The 19181-nt window shown below is 34.7% G+C and overlaps 1 protein-coding gene across 6 annotated transcripts in view; it reads right to left on the reverse strand.

Moving 5' to 3' along the window:
• The window catches only part of LOC146000004 (WD repeat, SAM and U-box domain-containing protein 1-like), a 99684-nt gene that overhangs the window by 8023 nt on the left and 72480 nt on the right, over positions 1-19181 (reverse strand). For 5 of the 6 annotated variants that reach the window (XM_083137319.1, XM_083137312.1, XM_083137342.1 and 2 more), the window contains 7 exons: positions 15216-15379; positions 12473-12672; positions 11078-11295; positions 8973-9063; positions 8174-8268; positions 7481-7628; positions 1278-1427 (listed from right to left, as the gene is read on the reverse strand). In XM_083137319.1, coding sequence (XP_082993445.1) covers positions 1278-1427; positions 7481-7628; positions 8174-8268; positions 8973-9063; positions 11078-11295; positions 12473-12672; positions 15216-15379 — 1066 coding nt within the window. The remainder of the gene's footprint in view (positions 1-1277; positions 1428-7480; positions 7629-8173; positions 8269-8972; positions 9064-11077; positions 11296-12472; positions 12673-15215; positions 15380-19181) is intronic. The other variant, XM_083137350.1, reaches the window with a different exon arrangement.

Genomic DNA, 19181 nt, shown 5'->3' on the forward strand with positions numbered 1-19181 from the left:
CCTTATAAAATAAGCTTTCCAACGATATATGACACGTATTCCTTACGAAAAGGACGTAAACTAGAGTCTTACCTTTTATTGGAAAAAAAAAACCCGCTCACACGTCATCTTGTCAAACTTCCGCATGGTTGCTACACTGTGAGGGGTTTACATAACCAAACGCACGGAACATTTGATTCACGTAGTCGACGGTAATGGCGGCACGAGCTATCGCACAACGGAGATGCATGATTGACGAAAAATACCTTATTTACAGGCAAAATACATAGCACGATTATAAAAAAAATATCTCCGGCTTCAGAAAGTCCTCAAGAACACAATTCCGTAAGTACTTTCTCGTCTTTTCTCCTGTAAATTTTAAGAAATCCGTCTCCGACTTATACTACTGTTACCGAAAATGAATATATCACTCATTGTCAAATAAATCATTGGAGTACTGTACCTAATATGTTAAATGTGAAAACACGGGCCTATAAAATGACTGAAAACATGCAATAACCATGAAAAATTGTTACAAACACATACAAGGATTGTTCAACGTTGACCGAGATATTTGAGCATAAAAAAGTGATGAATATCTGGAGACCGATAGAACTGCTGGAGGATGCACCTTCATTCTTTGTGAGTATATCACTCTAATGGAGTTGGCACATGCACAGTAATGTCAGAAAATATGGTAGGAAGAAGTGTGTCTGTAGGAGAAAGTTAATCCACATGAAATTTTGAAAAGATTGAAAACACAGTATGGGGAACATACAGTGTCAAGGGCAAGAGTGTGTGAATGATGTCAGCTGTTTGGCGAAAAACGATAATTGCTGATACAGTGACGAAGGGTGTCGTATGTAATGATTTTTGGAAAAAAAAAAAGACTGGGAATGTTGTCTGAAAATGTCATTTTTCACCATGACAATGCCCGGCCTCGCATGGTCAATTTGACAGTAACAACTCTCCCTGAAATGCACTAGGAGGTTTTTGCTCAATGTCCTTACACTCTAGACTTAGCCCTTAGTGATTATCAAATTTGTGCGACTCCTTAAAGAGTACATGAGGGGGAAGAAACTGAAGAAAGGTGAAACATTGACAAAAAAGGGACAAACAGAATGATGGCAAGGGGAATACTTTGAAAAACTGGCCTAGTTCGATGTTTGTAAGACACTCCATTTTTTTTTAGAAATAAAACTCTCAGTCAATCTTGAACAACCCTTGTACTTCTTGCTTTTGTTTTCTGACACTCACAATTAATTATTGCAATGAATTCAGTACTTTCAATCACATACCTGCAGAGATGACAGGATCTCTCATAATTTCATGGGTGATGGGGCACAGGAATGCATGTGGGATTTCACACTGAACTTCAGGGAAACCTTGATTCTCTTTCTTCAGCCAGTACAACTGTTGAAACAGTACCTTTCTTTTTTCTTCATCTTCTGAAAATTAGAAACACACACAGTGAGGAAATGTGAAAATAACCTTAAAAAAAATAAAAGTTAAGCAAATATGGATTTTCACTCCTTTCGTTAAACTGTAGAGACCATATTCATAATCAATATGTTGCAAATTGAATTAAAGATATTTTTTTTTATTCCAAATATACAAGATTAGCATAAATTAAACATTGTAGAATCATCTAAGCATATTTGTATGCAAGAAAAAATTACACATCTGAAATACACAAGTTTATGGAAAAGTAAATTGCTGATTTCTTATTTTCTTGTCCAAATAATTGTCCATACATAGACATATGTTATGACTTACAGTATTTCCTGCTCAGATTATATTCCACTAAAATAGCAGTTATTGATATTTCCAAAATGCCATGGTGTTTTATTATTTATTTATTGAACACAACAGGTGAATGCCCAATTACAGTGTTCTACATTTTATGCTTTTGAGTTTGTAAATTTAGTTTCATAAGAAATATTATTGTGCAGAAATTAGGGATGGGACCAATTAATCAGTACTGTATCAGCCGATATAGGCATATCGGTGTATTGGTTTATTGGTAAAATTACGGATTATTTTACCGATCCGATATATCAATAAATATCTGATAATTTAGTGCAAAATTCTGCCTTTTTGGTGTAATTTTTATGGATAATCTCCATGCCCTACTTTCTGAAAAAGTAAATGTCTAAAAATGCAATTTCTTTTGCACTGCAGTCACCTTGAAAAACACATTTATTAAAAGTTATTCAAGGACCATTTCTAATTTTATATCAGATCAGTAGAATATCGGTATCGGTAAATTTCATATCTGTACTTCATCGGTATAGGCCAAAATTTTATATCGGCCCATCCCTAGCAGATATGTAAATAAATATAAAACATGTCAATGCTAAATTAAATGTTTGTACAACAGTTAACGAAGCGAGTTATAATAATAAAGAGAGGAATAAAATATCTGACTATTATGTACAAAAATAGCCTACATGAATACAATATTTCAAATATTACAATGTACAACGTATTTATCTTTAAACTCAGTATTTCAGATCTTTACCACCATGTACAAAAAATATATATATACAATATATATACAATATAAATTACATAAAGATACATGTATTACACCCCGGCACCCACCCAGCGTCGAATAACATGGGTACCTGGGGGGAAACCCTGGGGGTAAAGGCAGTCAGGGGCGTGATGCTGATCACATCACCCCCACTCACGACCGGATCAAGAAAGTGTGGGGTGTTACCCCCACACCCCCTATACGCCTTCATTGCGTGGTGCTATGCACAGGGGAGCACTTTACTTCTTTTTTTTTTTACTTAAATTACATAAAATATAGAAATACAATAAACACAGTAAAAATCAAGGACAGAAGTTATTTACCTTCTAAACTGCAGTGATTTAAAATTGAAACTTTTGAGACTGAAGCCTACATTCTTCCTGAGTATTATTTAAAAGAAAAACCTTAGGTAAATTATTAATTAACAATAAAACAAATGTGAGTCCATTTATAGTATTTAATATATGAAGAAATACATTAATTATGTATGTAATAAGGGACCTGTAAATAATTGACACTCTAGAAAGTATGTACATATATCTAATTGAGTATATACTACGAAAAAATATATATTTACAAAAATTGCTTTCATGTTTACATTGTTGACATTTATTCTTCCATTTCTCGAATAGCTTTTTTTGAAGGTCTCAATAGGCATGTGAAATATCTAATTTTGGTTCCCTTTCGGAACATCTGTTGTACAGTTCACACATTCTCCTGATAGGCAATTTATTTATGATGTTCAATCTTCTGTTACTACAGTAAAAGATACCCCCTTTGGATCGTGTCCTGGAGATAGGAACAAGTACGTGTATTTGTTCTAGTAGATGTTGCACTTGAATATTATTGTTAATGATTTTGTATAAGAAACAGAGCAATTGCATCTTCCTTCTTTTGCTCAGAAAAGGCAGGTTGAGGAATTTACTAAGGGAAGTGTATGATTTGTATCGGAGATATATGCTTTTTTCCTTGTAAGTGACGTACTTTACGAATTTAAACTGTAGCATTTCTATTTTATGCGTGTACTTTTTGTCCATATTTCTGCTGCATATTCTACTCTGCTTCGGACTAAAGCGTTAAATATTATTTTTATTATTCCTTTGTTCATAAACTCCTTACTCATTCTAATTGCATGCCCTAGGTTCCTGTCTGCCTCATTTACGACCCTTTCAATATGTGTTAAAATTTAAGTTTTGAATCAAATGTAACTCCTAGATCTTTCGTCTCGATAACACTTTTAATTTTTGTGTTATTTATTTTGTATTTGAATTCAATTTGCTTTCTCTTCCACGAGTATGTAATTGCGCAGCATTTTCCTATGTTCAGATGAAGATAATTTATTCTGCACCATTTTGTTACTGTATTGATTTCATTTTGTAACAATTTGCAATCAATATTACAAATAGTCCTACCAAATTTTAAGTCATCTATGTATGAGTCTTAATGAGTCACACAGGTACTTTGGTAAGTCAATGATTAGAATTAAAAACAACAGAGGTCCGAGATTCGAGCCCTGGGGGACTCCTGAGATCTACCCGGGACGAAACCGTGTTGGTTTGTAGATATTACTGGGGATATGTGTGACAACAATCTTTGATATAATACATTCAAAAACTTTTGTGGGTGCACATAATAAAGCTCTTCAATGTTACCGGTGTTACTATTTTTTGGGCATGGGAAGCACTGTAGAGGTTTCCCATTTCCTGGGAAATACACTTAGTTAGGGAAAGATTAAATATTTTCATTAAGGATAGGGCTAATAAGCTTGCACAACCTTTTAAGATGTAGGGCAGAATGCCGTCAGGGCCACAGGATTTCTTTGGTTTTAACTTTTCTATTGCCTTTTCAACATCTTCAATAGTGACTGTGTCTAGTACAAATGCTTCTTTTCGTGGTCTTCGATTAAATTGCAGTTGTAATTCGCGGGCATGCTCTTACAGGTGGAAAGGAAATGCTGAACGAAGGCGTTCGCAACTGCCTCATCATCGTATAGTGTAGTATCATTGTATTTGAGGGGCATGGACATATTTTTCCTTCCTTTATTTTGGACGAAGGACCAGAAATGTCTAAAATTGAGTTCTATATAATTTTCTGTTTCTGATATGTAATTCATGTAAGTTTTTTTCAATTTGCCTTTTGGTTACTTTGTGGAGAGTTTCAAACTGTACACGATGAAAGTTGATATTACCAATTCCATGTTTCCATTTCTTATGGTGGTGGGATTTGCTTTTAATGATTTTAATTATGTGACTGGTGAACCAACTAGGATACCGTGATGTTATAGATTTGTTTCTGTATGGGATGTTGGCTTCAAAAACTTTATCACGATTTTCGTAAAAAAATATCAATCACGTCATTTACCTACATTCTTTTGATTGGATATTTCTTCCCAGTTGATGGTAGCAATTCCAACTACATTCCTTCAAAGTTTGCTAATTGTTTTCTCTTTATTTGCTTTAATGTGTTTTGAAACAAAAAAATTCGATGCTAAGTTGGGGGTGATGTTATCTTCCGGTACTAAAGTTTCAGTTTCTTTACAGACCGACATGTTTTGGATGTCAGTCAGTACTAAATCTAGTGTTTTGTTGTTGGTGTCTAACACATGTTTACATGTGTTACTCCTTAAATTATAGTAAGACAAAGTTGGAGAGAGTTTTAGATTTTCGCGAGCCTTTGCTGAAATCATAATTGGATCCTGTTACTTCCGGCACGTTAAAATCACCTACAAGGAGTAAGCGTGAACTGGGAAGACATACAGAATAAATCGCTTCATTAATTGAAATAGTACACGATGTTGGGAAATATACTATGCATATAAACAGGGACATAATATTCTCAATTACAGTTTTTACAAGAACACATTCAATTGGTAGGTCAGGTAATTCTATGGTGGTTGATCTGAATTTGTTTTGTATTCCTAAAAGAACACCCACTCCATTATTTTTCCCCAAAGTTTTTATTTTCCGGTCACATCTAGTTACGCCATATCTGTCATCAAACAGTTCACTATCCCCGATGCCAGTTACCAGCCAACTTTCGACTACAGCCACTACAGCATAGTTGTTGGCAAAAACGCTTGGAGAGAAAGTACTGATTTTCGTACAGAGTCCTCGGGTGTTTTGAAATGCTACACTAAATAATGCTTTACTCACTGTCTCTGGATGACCGTTGCCTGCCTGTCCATCATTGGGTGGAATGACCTCCCTATTGTTGTTCCTTACCCTCTGGTCCCGACGGGAGGAGAGGGTGGATGTGGGCTTCGGTACCTGCCCTCGTGCTGCTCCAGCTGCCATCGCGGAAGGGATAGGTGGGGTTCCTTTGTCACGTTCTTGAGAGACAGGTACTTCGTCCAGTTGCATACTCTCCAGGTCGCCGAGTGTGTAACGCCTCTCATCGATGAACAGATACCAGAACTGGAGTAGAGTATGAATATCTTCCTTATTTCCTGGCCTCGATCATGTGGTTCTGCAGCTTCTTCCGTTCTTCTTGAACCTTTGTAGAGTAGTCCTGCTCCATATACACGTGACTTCCTTTCAGTTCTTTGCTGTTGCATAATACTACTTCTCTCTTTTTGTCCGACAGAAATTTGCATATCACAGGTCTGTTCTTGTTTCTTCCCAAGACGATACACATGATCAAGATTGAGCTCACCGAGGGACATTTTGAGCTTTCTTTCGATCAGTTCCTGGATTTTTGCCTCGATCATGGCATGCGTTTTGCGATCTTCTTCCTCGATGCCACGCAACATGAGATTTTGCCTTCTCGACCTGTTCTCTTGGTCCTCGACATGCCGCTCTAAAAACGTACAGTATCCTTGTAGGTCACTCACTTCGTCCACCAACTTATCCATATCTTGTTCCGTGCCTGAGACTCTGTCCACCAGCTTGGTGACTGAATCTTTCATTTCCCTGATTTCATTCATAATAGCCTCGTTCAAACTTTGGAGACTTGAGTATATCATGAAATTCACTTAGTTTGCTTCTGTCTACCTTTGGGGGGGAGGGAGTTACTTCGATGCTGCCAACGATTAATATTGTCAGTATCACCAAGCCATAAGCTTGATAACATTTTGATGGTTTAACACTGTCACCGGAGGATTCTTGGCGGGTCTTGAGGAAAGCCTTAGATACACAGAAGAGTCAGATCTGTGCTCTGTACATGGCCAACGACACACCCATTTCTGCGAATATCAGGTAGCGCACCCCACAGTTAGGACCCCAAGAAAACACGTCTGCTCTCTTCGAAGCTTCGACTAGGTTGATGATTGCAATACATTACTACATGACATACGCTACTTTTTGGATTTGCACCACAGTGATAATTTTTGGTTATACTAGAACCTCAAATATATATATTTTCTAGAAAATGTTATCATATGCTGCAGTATTGGAACAAAGGAGTTTAAATGTATAAAGTGGCAAAATGAGAAATTCAAGAATACATAACCAAAGCTTCACTCCATATATGTATGCGTACACCCCAATATACACACATATATTTCGTCAATTTATGTATTTGCAGGGAAGAAATGACCGCCCAGTACCATTAATTTATTTGTGGACACTCCAGTATAGATTTGCTAAGAACTGAAACACATCTCAATGAACAAGGCTTGGAATGCGGAGGAGGAAAAAAAATACATCATCTTTCAAGGTTTATATGTTATTAAGATAAAAGTTGATTTGTAGTACTCTGTACTATTTAGTGCTACTGCAATTTTTAAGAGTATTACTAACATTTTTAGATCAATCCATTTTTAATTCCAATAACTCACCATACCAGCTTCATTTACAAGTGAAACAGGATTGCAATGAGGATGATATCACATGAAACAGAAGAATAGCATGCACAAAGAAACTTTCATGCTCTGGTTGGAGCTCAAATATGAAATGTTTTGGGGCAAGATCATTGAGTTCAGATCTATTATGCAGCAAACTATTGTTATTATATATGTGACACACTTACCTATTTCTAACATATTAAACAAATTCTCCTCGGGCAGGTTCAACAAGTCTTGGCCTTTAATGTTATGATTCTTAAGTTTCTCCCCCATGTCAGTGATGTCAAACATATTCAACCATTTTTCAATATCTTCTGTTGTCCAGTCCATCACCTGCAAATAAGTCTTAGTGTTATACAAACTAATTTATGATGAGCTTAAAAATTACACAAGAAAGTTCAATAAGAACAATTGAGACCAAGTTATTGCAGGTGTTAAAAAAATCATCATAAATGATCAATTAAAACATATACCTCCCCCTAAAGGAAAAGTAGGTGACGAATTGTCATCTTACAGTGTAAGTTTAGCTTGAATATTAAAGTAAATTATATCAGCCTAGAAAATTAAGATTTATTTTAGACAAATTTTCTCCTCTCTGTTATGTACTTTGTGTAATATGGTGAACATCTAAAAAAATAACATTTTAAATTCTTTTTAAACTAGTATGTAACATTTATGAGGCTGCCTTTTAACCTGCCATTGCATTTTGGATCAGATATGCTAAACATACATCTAGCTCAATAGTTTATTTAACAAAATGGTGTGACAACTTTGTGGAGGTTACAGGTTCAAGCTAGTAAAGTTACATTTTTCTATGAGTTGTAATTTCAACCTCCTAAGAAGTTTATATTGAGTGCTCTAGTATACAAACAACTTACTCTTATTTGGTAACCCCGAAGCCTCTCTGCTGCCATAGTCCTGAATACAATGTGAGCTGGGAGTTCCCAGACAAGTACATTTTTATCAAGGGAGCCTGGAAAAAAGATGATTTCAGTTTGTATACATCTCATAAGCTACAAGCAGAGATACATGTGAATTGGGATTTTTTATGATAAATTTTAATTGCAAAATAAAGAGGTGTATTCAACATATTAAAAATTACACAAAAATCACAAAATGTACCTTGTGTTGTCTTCCGAATTTGACATGACAGCGAAGCTGATATCTTTCCAAGGTAGTAGCTTAACGGATCAGCTGGCCACTTCAGTGACAAGATCAGGACAACATGCTATTACACTTTTTAATCCACTTTAACCATGTTTTAACCCTACCACCATACATTCTTTCTCCCATCCCTGAAGGATTGAGGTCCGTCCAAAAATTTGGAAGACAACCTTATTTTCAAAATTCATTCACTTTTTCAAAACTAATTCCATTCCAAAATATATAGATTCCATTCCTAATAACAAAGCAATTTTTACTCTATGGGCGAATATATTGTTCACATCATGTGGTGATACATGAAGGTAAGTTTCTCACTCACGATTTTAGATCAATATTGGTAACTGTGTTGGTAAGTTTGGTAGCCTAGCATTAAGATTCTTAGACAAGACTCCCACTTTTAACACACATCATTTAGTTTTTAAGGATTTTTATTCATAAGTTTAATTAATTCATTTGAATGTTTACTGCCACTGATTTAGAAGCCATTACCATAATAACTGAAATGGCACATACCTGTGGCTATTAGGGAGGAATCTGCAGAAAAGGCACATGTTGTTACAAAACTGTCATGGTTTTCCAAAACAAATACGCATTCTCCTGAATACTGGAAACAAGCAAATATAAATAACTTTCAAAACTGCATATTTAAAAGGAGTTAAATTACATTACAACGTTAACATATTGTTTGATAAAAGTATTAAAAGCAATAGTTAGTTTTAAATTGAAATGAAATTATCAATTTTTAATTAACCATTAAGGTGGCAATTATTATCCTGACAGAAAATCAATGGAACATTAGGACTGAATATTGTACACTCATTCCAGATAATAATGTGGTAGTTTGTCTATACAGTGCATTTGCAAAATATGCAATTTGACTAATATTATTCACTTGTGTTTTAAGTTGTAGTATCAATTATTTTAAGCAATTAGTCTTTCATCTTAGTAAAGGTGAAACTTTGTCTATAGTCTAGTTTACAAAGCATGAATAAATGTAAATAAATAAAATAAATAAATCAAACTGAATAAATAACAAAGCAAAATAATCTAAGTTATTTTTAGTGGTTTTTATTTGATTTTATCTGCGACATTTCGTTCTGGTTTCCCAGAACTTTTTCAAGCTACACATAAAACAACACAACCTCACATGGCTAGTCACTCTACACTTCTAAGGAATTAATGTGTGCCCTTATTTCCTCCTAGGTAAAACTGGTTTTTCCACCTTAGAAGTGTAGAGTGATTAGCCATGTGAGGTTGTTGTTGTTGTATATGAACGAAACGTGGCAGATAAAATAAAATAAAACCCACTAAAAATAACTGTGTTAGATTATTTTACATATACAAAAAATGGTTATGCGAACCTTCAAGAAGAACATTGATATTTTTTTAAATAATAAAGTACTAATACTTTTATTGACCCTTTACTTCAGCATATGCAGTTAATCTGTACAGAAAAGGAGGCATAGACGACAGTCCAAAGCTTAATCAGAATCAAATTATGATAAAAATTCCTGACCTAAACTTCCTTTTCAATAGTGAAAGTCACAACCAGCTTGTAAGAAGTTACCACTCATTTTGCCAAAGCAAATACCTCAACTTCTCCAGATCATTCTGTAATGATTTACCTATAGCCACGCCAGCTCGACGGCCAAATATGTTCAGTGCTCAACTTTAAATCTTGCCAGCAGGTTAGAGTTCTAAAATGGGCATCGGCAGAATGCATGGACACTTGGACTACAACATATATAGATGACTGTCTTTACATCTCATAAGAGATCACCCCCTTACCTGACACTTTTCAAACTAACAACTAATTGTCAACTAACAGAGTAAATGAAGATCCCACGCAATCAGGTCTCTAAATTGAACCTAAAAGATGGTAGCTAAACTAGTCATCTGTTGCCCTTACACATGAGAAGGGGTCATAATCCTCATAATCCACCACTGATTTTCATTGCACGTCTTGCTATTTCTTTTCCTTTTTCTAATTCATAATATTACTTATTTCCTGTCGTTAAATTCTTCTTAATACATTATACACACAAAAAAGCCCATTATGTATTTGTCTCTTGAGACCCCAGCATTTGCTTAATCCCAAATTACCTTTTAGTTAAGTTCACATATTGCACAAATAAAAATGTACACACATCATAACTTCAAATATATATCTATATTATCACATTGTACAATCACAATCACAGCACTCACAGCCATTCTTAGAAGTTCCATTTTTATCAACAACTTTTCAAACAAAAGAAATATGTATCAGTGTTGCAAGCACCTTAATTTTTTTTTTCAATAAGTTCATAATATTGGACAATCACATATCTTACCAGCAATTCAGTTTCACCCCTTCCTTAACAGGGTTTCACTGTATTTAATATTCTTAAATTTTTCCAGGTTTCTGTATACATTAAAAGAAATTCCGTGACTTTTACAGTCAAAAATTGGTATCCCCGTATTTGCAGAAGTGTCAGAAAGACCATATAAGAAAAAACATTTACAAATTATGAATGTTAGCTTTGATATGGTGAGGTTAATATGAATAATGTTTAACATATGTTATGAAAGCATGCCACCTGTTCAAAAGATGAGCTACTGCAGTGGTGATTACTTACAACATTCCACAATCTTGCTGTTTTATCAGTTGCAGTTGAAGCAACAATTTCTCCACTTGGAGCAAACCGAACACATTGTACATTTCCTCCGTGCCCTTCCAATGACCTCACCAGTCTGCACTGTCCCTCAGGCTGGATCGACAAGTGCCACAACTTCACAAGAGAATCATTGCCACAGGTAGCAAGCAAGTAGCGATACTTCAGGCCACGAGCTGAAACTACATACAAAAAGTAAAGTAATTTACCATTATTTTGGAGAGTTTATGTAAACAATAGATGTTTCATACTTGTTCTGTTTGTTCATAGTACTCATTGGAGTGGTGTGAAATGAACAAAATGTTAGATTAGCAAATGCCCACTCCTATTATAAGCATCAATTTACCAGAGATCTTTTCAAACTATTCACGAATTATATCAGAATATTAAAATACTTGTTACGTGATCACAAAAGACAGTATCTTACACAATATTGGTGTAAATAAATGGAAACTCTGCAAAAGTGCCCCATGGCTCTAATTTTAATATTGTTTTCCACAACTAAATGTATCATAAATAATAATTATCATTACTCTCCTATTACAATAGGGAAATTTGACAGAATTGGGGGGGGGGGGGTGGTCATGAAACTGCAGGACAGAATAGATCAAGCACAGATGAGATCATATGGACATATGAAGAGGATGGGGCCTGCAAGACTGCCAATGAAAGCATCCACGCAAGAAAAGGTCACAATGTCAGTGGACATAACAGGTAGTGAAATATGACAGATCGTCAAACTTATTGAGTTGTTTGAATTTTCCTTTCTTCAAGAGTCGCTGAATGTCACTTTCATGAAAACTTTTGTAAAGGAAAAAACACAAGGTAGTACCAGCCATATTCCAGCATTGTGTGTTCCTTTATATATTTGTTTATATTTGTAATGTTGTCTCCTTACATGTGTGACTTGTTTGTCATAAATTTTTACATCAGTTGTAAAAATATGTATAAAAACTAATGTTGACGGGAAACAACAAAGTATGGAAACTTGTTGCTCATATGTAGAAAAGGCAAATTGACAAAAATATTGTGTGCCTTTGTGGAAGGCATTTTGTAAATTGGGTCTATGTATGCCTTACACATTTCCTTTCCTAGAGGTATTTACAACATGTCTTGCATGTTCAGCAAATAAAAACATGAAAATTACTATCATTCGACTTTCTTTTGAACTAAAAAAAGAAACTGTGTAGTGTATTTTAAGCCTGAAAGGTAAAAACCCAAGTAAGGAAGTCGACTTTCTCTTGGAATCAAGCAAAGGTAACAGAGGAAAGGGGATGTTCATAGAAGATCAGAAGGTGAAGCTGCTCAAGTTCTGAGACTGCAAATGGTGAAAGATGATGGTGGATAGCTACAAATTACCAGCTGTTCCTTCTGCAGGTGAAAAGTCACAGCTTTGCACCCCAAGATCGTGAGCCTCCTCCTGTGTTATGAGGCACTCTTCAGAACAAGGAGAAACACACCACATTTTGAAAATGCCCTGGCTGCATGCTGTCACCAAATATTGGCTATCGGGGGTGAATGCTGCAGCTGCAATTGCATCCTTGTGTTCCTCAACACTCCTACAATACACAAATAATTACATGTTGTTTATCTGCAATAAAATCAAGAACCATTAAAATGATGTATTATTTATAGTTTCCTTATTTTATATCACTTTTATAGCTCAAGTATAATTAGAGGAACTGGGGACTGTGTCTAATGAATTCAAAATGCAGGAAAATGTAAAATCTGGAAAAATTTTATATTACACTTCATTAGTACCAGAAAGACAAAATGTATGAAGTACAAAAATGTTAATTCCAATTCCACTTGGATGACTTATATAACTATTCTGATATGCAGGCAAATAAAATATACTTTTCACAAGCAACATGGAATTAATACATACTTGCATTATTAATGAATTTTAATCATGTGTGCGCTATGAATAAATAAATAAATGTGATTACTTTCCTATGTATTGGAGTGCATTTCTTCTTCACCACATTCAATATTTTTGGCTTGTAACAGGGTCACATGTACGAGGTTTGTCCAAAAAGGAATCGAACCTTTTCAAAATAAATTTATTTACTTTGTACACAGCCTATTCGGTGTTATCACCTTCAAAGTACTGTCCTCTGTTGCTAATACAGCACTCCCAGCGCTTCTCCCAATGTTGGAATGCGTTATGGAACTCATTTTGGGGAATAAGCTGCAGCTCGTGGAGCGAATTTTCTTAAATCTCCTCAATGGACTGGAATAGACTAGACATCTTTTCAGGGTGGATTTCAACCTGGGAAACAAAAAGAAGTCTGCAGGGGCCAAATCAGGCGAATATGGAGGGTGGTACAACAGGAGTGCTGAGCTTGGGGAGAAACTCTTGAATAAGGAGTGCTGAAAGCTCGGGTGCGTTGTCATGAGGGAGCATCCATGTTCTATTTGCCCACGCTGCAGGCCTCTTCTTCCTGAACAAATTTTACAGCAACCCTATGCATGTTGTGTTTTTCCACCAAAACCGTGTGGCACGACGATTTGCTTATTCCCACTCTTCTGCGATTTCATGGATGGTCAACCGACGATTTTCCCGCACTGCAGCACGCACTTGCTCAACATGCACGTCATCACACGATGTTGATGGCCGTCCAGGTTTTGCATAGTCTTCAATGGATGTTCTGCCTCTTTTGAACCGCTGATACCACTCACAACACTGTGTCCGGCTCATACACTCTTCCCCATATGCTTCTTGTAACATTTTAAGTGTTTCTGTAAATATCTTGCCCAATTTGAAACAAAATTTGATGCACAGCCGTTGCTCTTCAAGTACCTCTATTTTCTGCGTACCAGAAAATCGCTGCAGTCATGCAACACAACTTCACTTAACGGCTCACAGTATGAAAACTAAACAAACATTCACATTACAAGAGCAGCGTGTGATCATCAGTTTTCTTCACTTGCGTGGGGTCGAACAGATCGACATTCATCGGCAATTGACTCAGACATGTGGTGATGGTGTCATGGATGTGAAAAACGTCCGTTCATGGGTGCGAAAATTCAGAGAAGGCAGAACATTGTGTGCAACCGAACAAAAGCAGCTTCGCGTACACACCAGCCAGGCTGAGAACATGATTGCCCGGTTGGAGCAATTGGTCATGGATGAACGCCAATTGACCGTGGAAGACATTGCCTACAAATGCGGAATTTCCGTAGGCTCTGTGCACACCATTCTTCATGATTTTTTGACAATGCGAAAGGTTTCCTCCAGATGGCTTCCACGCATACTGACAGACGAGCACAAGGCAGCACGTGTGGCAATGTGTCAGTCACTGTTGACACGTAATGATGGCATTCATTCCACACGTGATTGCCCATGCTCCTTACTCCCCTGACCTTGCACCTAGTGATTTTTGACTTTCTCAACGCTGAAGGACTCTCTCTTTAGGCAGCACATTTTCCTCTCGTGCTGGTATTCCATTGGCAATTTTCCAGTGGGCCAAGCAGACCCCTAAAGAAGTGTTCGCGGCGGATCATGCAATCATGGCGTCGACATTGCGAAAAGTGTGTACGTCTAGAGGGAGACTATGTTGAGAAGTGAATGAAGTTTCATCTCTGTTGTGTAAGTGGTTTATGAAAGAAAAAAAAATAGGAGACCTTAGAACTTGAATCCATCTCGTACTTCTAAAGGATCCCTTAATGCAGCGCTAGTAAGTTAACAAATCTGGATTGTTTCATTGTTGGGCAAATTTGAAATTTCTGTTTCTTTCTGGACAAACCTCATGTGTTACCTCTGTCAGATGGTACACATCGATAACTTTAATTTTCTAACCATTTTCTAAGTTTGTTTATTTGAGTGTGAAAGGTAAAATGATGTTCTATCAGTTTACATGTACACATACAGACATCAAAATCAGATTTAGAATAATCCATGATCAAAATTTGTCTCAGTCAATTTGTAGAGCTTCACAAAATTACAAGCATTTTGCAACTTGAAAAATCTTACACTTAAAAATAAAAAAAGTCATGTATATTGAATATTGTTACATATAATATTTCATTGCCTAACAAAACAAGTGCAATCAAATATATGGAGATTTTCATGCAAAGATAGCAAGTAAAACAAACTTACATGAGAAGCTCCAAATTTTTTGTATTCCAAACACAAGCCTTCTCATCATCTCCACCCGTGACTAGTAGATGAGTATCAGGAGAAAATCTACAAACTCGTAAACCTCCACCGGTACACTGGAATGACGGACGCCCTCGTTTCCCAGTCTGTGTAAGTCCATAAGGCTACATATTACAAATTTAATACTGTTAACAAAGTAATGCTACATAAAAAATCTTACACTTTTTTCTGATTTCTCTGTGCTTAAGTATGCTGCATTCTTCCGGTGAGCTACTTTCCACGTGCCAAAAATTATCCTACTTTCCAGATGTAACAAATGTAGCGAATTCTTAAATATAAATGCAGCAACAATTTCAATACATGATTCACGCATCATTGATTTCCTAAAAATAACTATCTTATTTATCTAGGCCTTGTATACTACAGTGAAATAATTTTACTTTCATAACTATGTTCATGTATAAACCAGTATTCCAATAATGAATATGACTGTTGCTTATTTCACATACAATTACAAACTGTTGCTTATTTCACATACAATTACAAACCCAAAATGCAATATTTGCAGAATGCCTTTTATCTTTCAAGCTAGCATAAATGTAAAACTAAAAAAAGATTTTAATTGTGGGTTTCCAAAACTTTCAGCTTAGTTCAAGTAGTTAAATGTCTACCTCTACTAGATATTCCATCACAGAATTACACACATTATATATCTGCAACAAAAATAATTATGACAGCTACACCATTTTGACAGATAAGCAACATGCAAACAGAATGGTCTGTAACACAAAAAAAAGTTTGAGAATATAAACAAAGCTTATCTTTCCTTTGCTCTGTTGACTTGCAGTTACTGAAATTTATTGTTTCTTCAGTTCAATTTGTTCTAATGTATAATTAGGTACCTACATTTAAATGCAAATCTTCTGAATTATAGAAAACCCTAAAAATTAATTTAAATACAATACTGAAAAAAAACCTATCTATTTCAGTAACACATTGTTATCATTCACAATTAGCATTAGCATTAGATCTAGGATGTAAACTAAATTGTGCTAATATATAATTACATTCGAAAAGAATTTAAACATCCTTTCACATCAACATGAAACTGTTGGTTCTCTTAGAAAAGTGAATACACATCTGTTTCAAAACTTTTTTGTAATATGTATTCAGTGACGCACATTAACTTTGGGACACTGCAAATTTTCTGCATTTCCTTGTGATATTTCGAAATTAAGAACAATCATATTTATATAAAAGATGGTAAAATAAATGTATGAATCTATTACAAGATATATTCATTGTTAAAATGTCAAATCTCAAAGTACTTTATTTTTATAAAACATTTTTTGTTTAGATGTCAAAAGTGCATTTGTGTTGTATCAAGCATCTTTTTAAATAGAACATAAATTATTCATGTGTGTGTACTGAATTTCACCTGATCATGCATAATTATTCTATTAAAAGTTGCAAAAAAACAATGGCAAACAGTAGTTGGGTGCAATACAATGGTATGTGATATCAATTCTTTTCCACAACTTGTCTCCAAAATTATTTTATTGTGAAAATATTTTGTTACGCAATACACAGATTATGTGTTATGTGATCATTGAAAGTCTATTCTATATCATAGTTTCAAGATGTTTAGAAGATATCTGTGAAATTAATGAATTTTCCAAATATTCAATCGCTTTTTTCTGAAAAGTACCTTCTTGTGGGTTTCCATTTTCTTGCCCCGACAGGCAGAGTTATTTTCAGTATGAGAGTAAGTTTAATATTTCTGGGTCAGACATTAGAAGGATGATATATTGCAAGTCCAATAAACAAATATATTCTAAAAAGCTAAAACAGCCAAGGATAGTGGCTATAATGAGGTGAATTGGAGATGAGTGGTGAAAATTCATTTTATAGTATACGCAATGAAGAAGGGACATTATCTGGCAACTTTGAGGGAAAATTGCACAGGAGTGTTGAAAAAATGATGATCAGGGGCAATTGAAAATTCTGTCATTATGATGATCCTACAGAAAAATCTTATTTTGGTGAGAAAGTGGCTGCTCTAACTACCATAAAGTTATGAACAGCACCCCATTATCCTAATCTCAACTTTGAAACATTAATGGCAAGAATTGGATAGAAGGTGAGAAAAATGGCAATTAAGTAGAAAGTTGATATAAGAAGCAGGCACATATCTAGAAATCCATTTCGGTGGGGTCCAAACCAAGTGTTTCAAAAATTGTATTAATAATAATAATGTTTAAATTAAAATATTTATAATTATATTGAATTAAAATAGTATTAATTAAAATATTCAAATTAATTATTGTTTTTATTACATGAATAGGTAATAAGATGGTATAAGGCTAGTGTAACAGCATGCATTCATTATCTAACTTACGTACAGTCAAGGTCAACAAGATTTGTAAAAAAAATGCCGTGGCAAGGAAATTAATAATATCAAATAGATAAAGAATTGAATATTTATTGAATATCAAAAAAGGATGTTAGATCCAACTGACAAAAAGTATAATGCCTGGTAATATTTTATGCACATTATTATAAGTAGTAATAGATCTTGCATAAATCTTCAGTCATATGATTCTATCCTCCCAATAAGTTTGGTGGAAATAAATAACCTTCGATTAAACAACAGGCATATTTTCATTATTTAATTTTACTTTTTTTATTATTTCATTATTTAATTTTAGTAATTAGTAAATCTTTGGGGGGGGGGGTCAGGACCCACTGGACACCCCCTAAATACGTCCTTGATAAGATTTCACCACAAAGATTGTAATTTTTATGACGAGTCAGCTGAAGGAAGTTATCAAGCTAAAGGGGCTATGTTACAAAATGCTAATATGTTTTTATTTGAATTTATTAAATTAACATTTATTTTTTTACTATACTCAGGGTGTCCAAATAATAAAGTGGCTCTGACAGCAAGATTACAGCTGTTATAGTTTATTTTCAGACTTTAAATTAAATTTATCATTATTGTTTTACATTACATTACATGTCCATAACAATTAAGATAATATTATTTTGTTTCTAGTTTTTAATGTGTCTTCATTTTGTGTAAAACAAGTCTTAGAATGAAAACTTCCTATCTACCTGAATGTTTATGTGTAGATTTGCAAGATTGTGTCCCTTAAATAAAAGCATTTACATTGTTTTTCTGTGTACTGAAATATTTGGGAGAAACAGTGATGCAAGTGAGACAAACTCTAGAGTTTTAAAAAAGGAACATTTCAACAATGATTGCAGAAAGGTTAAGAACTGTTCCTCTGACTTGCATTTGTTCTTGCGCACTGACACACAGCAGGCAAATCCACACATCAGACAGCACATGGTTAATTTTTTAAAAAGTAAAAAACTGACTATTGCATAGAAAAGTGTGGAGAGCAGTTTCTTGTGATAATGAAAGAAATAATAGTGCAAGTGTAGGGAACAACTAGAGCTGAGCCAATGTCACCTAGAAACAAGGTAAATGTCAATACTCTTATTGATTTCCACTGATACTCAAAGATTAATGATAAACAGAGATACTCAAACATTAATGACAATTTAAATTTGTTCAGAATATTTATAAATTTCAACACATAAGTATTCTACTGCAACTATAACACTTTAATATACAGAGATTTGTTTTAAAATAGTCTAGGTTCAATTATACGATAGTCTAATCAGAATATTAAAATAGTTTGAACTTTATTATATTTGTAATGCTAATGACATTAAAGTAAAGTATAGTATATGTCTAAACATTAGTCTTCTATTAAAATAGCTGTCCTTATTCACAACAAATTTGCACAAAAATAAGGGAAACCATGCATTTGACAATCTTAAGGATATTAAGACTCCATGAAAGTGTCATTTGCATTATGCAGACCTGGCGAGATATCCAGACTGGAAAAGTATTGGCGATTTAATTTGAACTAATACTTGCTCAGCCCTACTCAACTC

The sequence above is a fragment of the Lepisma saccharinum genome, chromosome 1 (genome assembly GCF_977018435.1).
Source record: "Lepisma saccharinum chromosome 1, izLepSacc3.1, whole genome shotgun sequence".
Taxonomy (NCBI): domain Eukaryota; kingdom Metazoa; phylum Arthropoda; class Insecta; order Zygentoma; family Lepismatidae; genus Lepisma; species Lepisma saccharinum.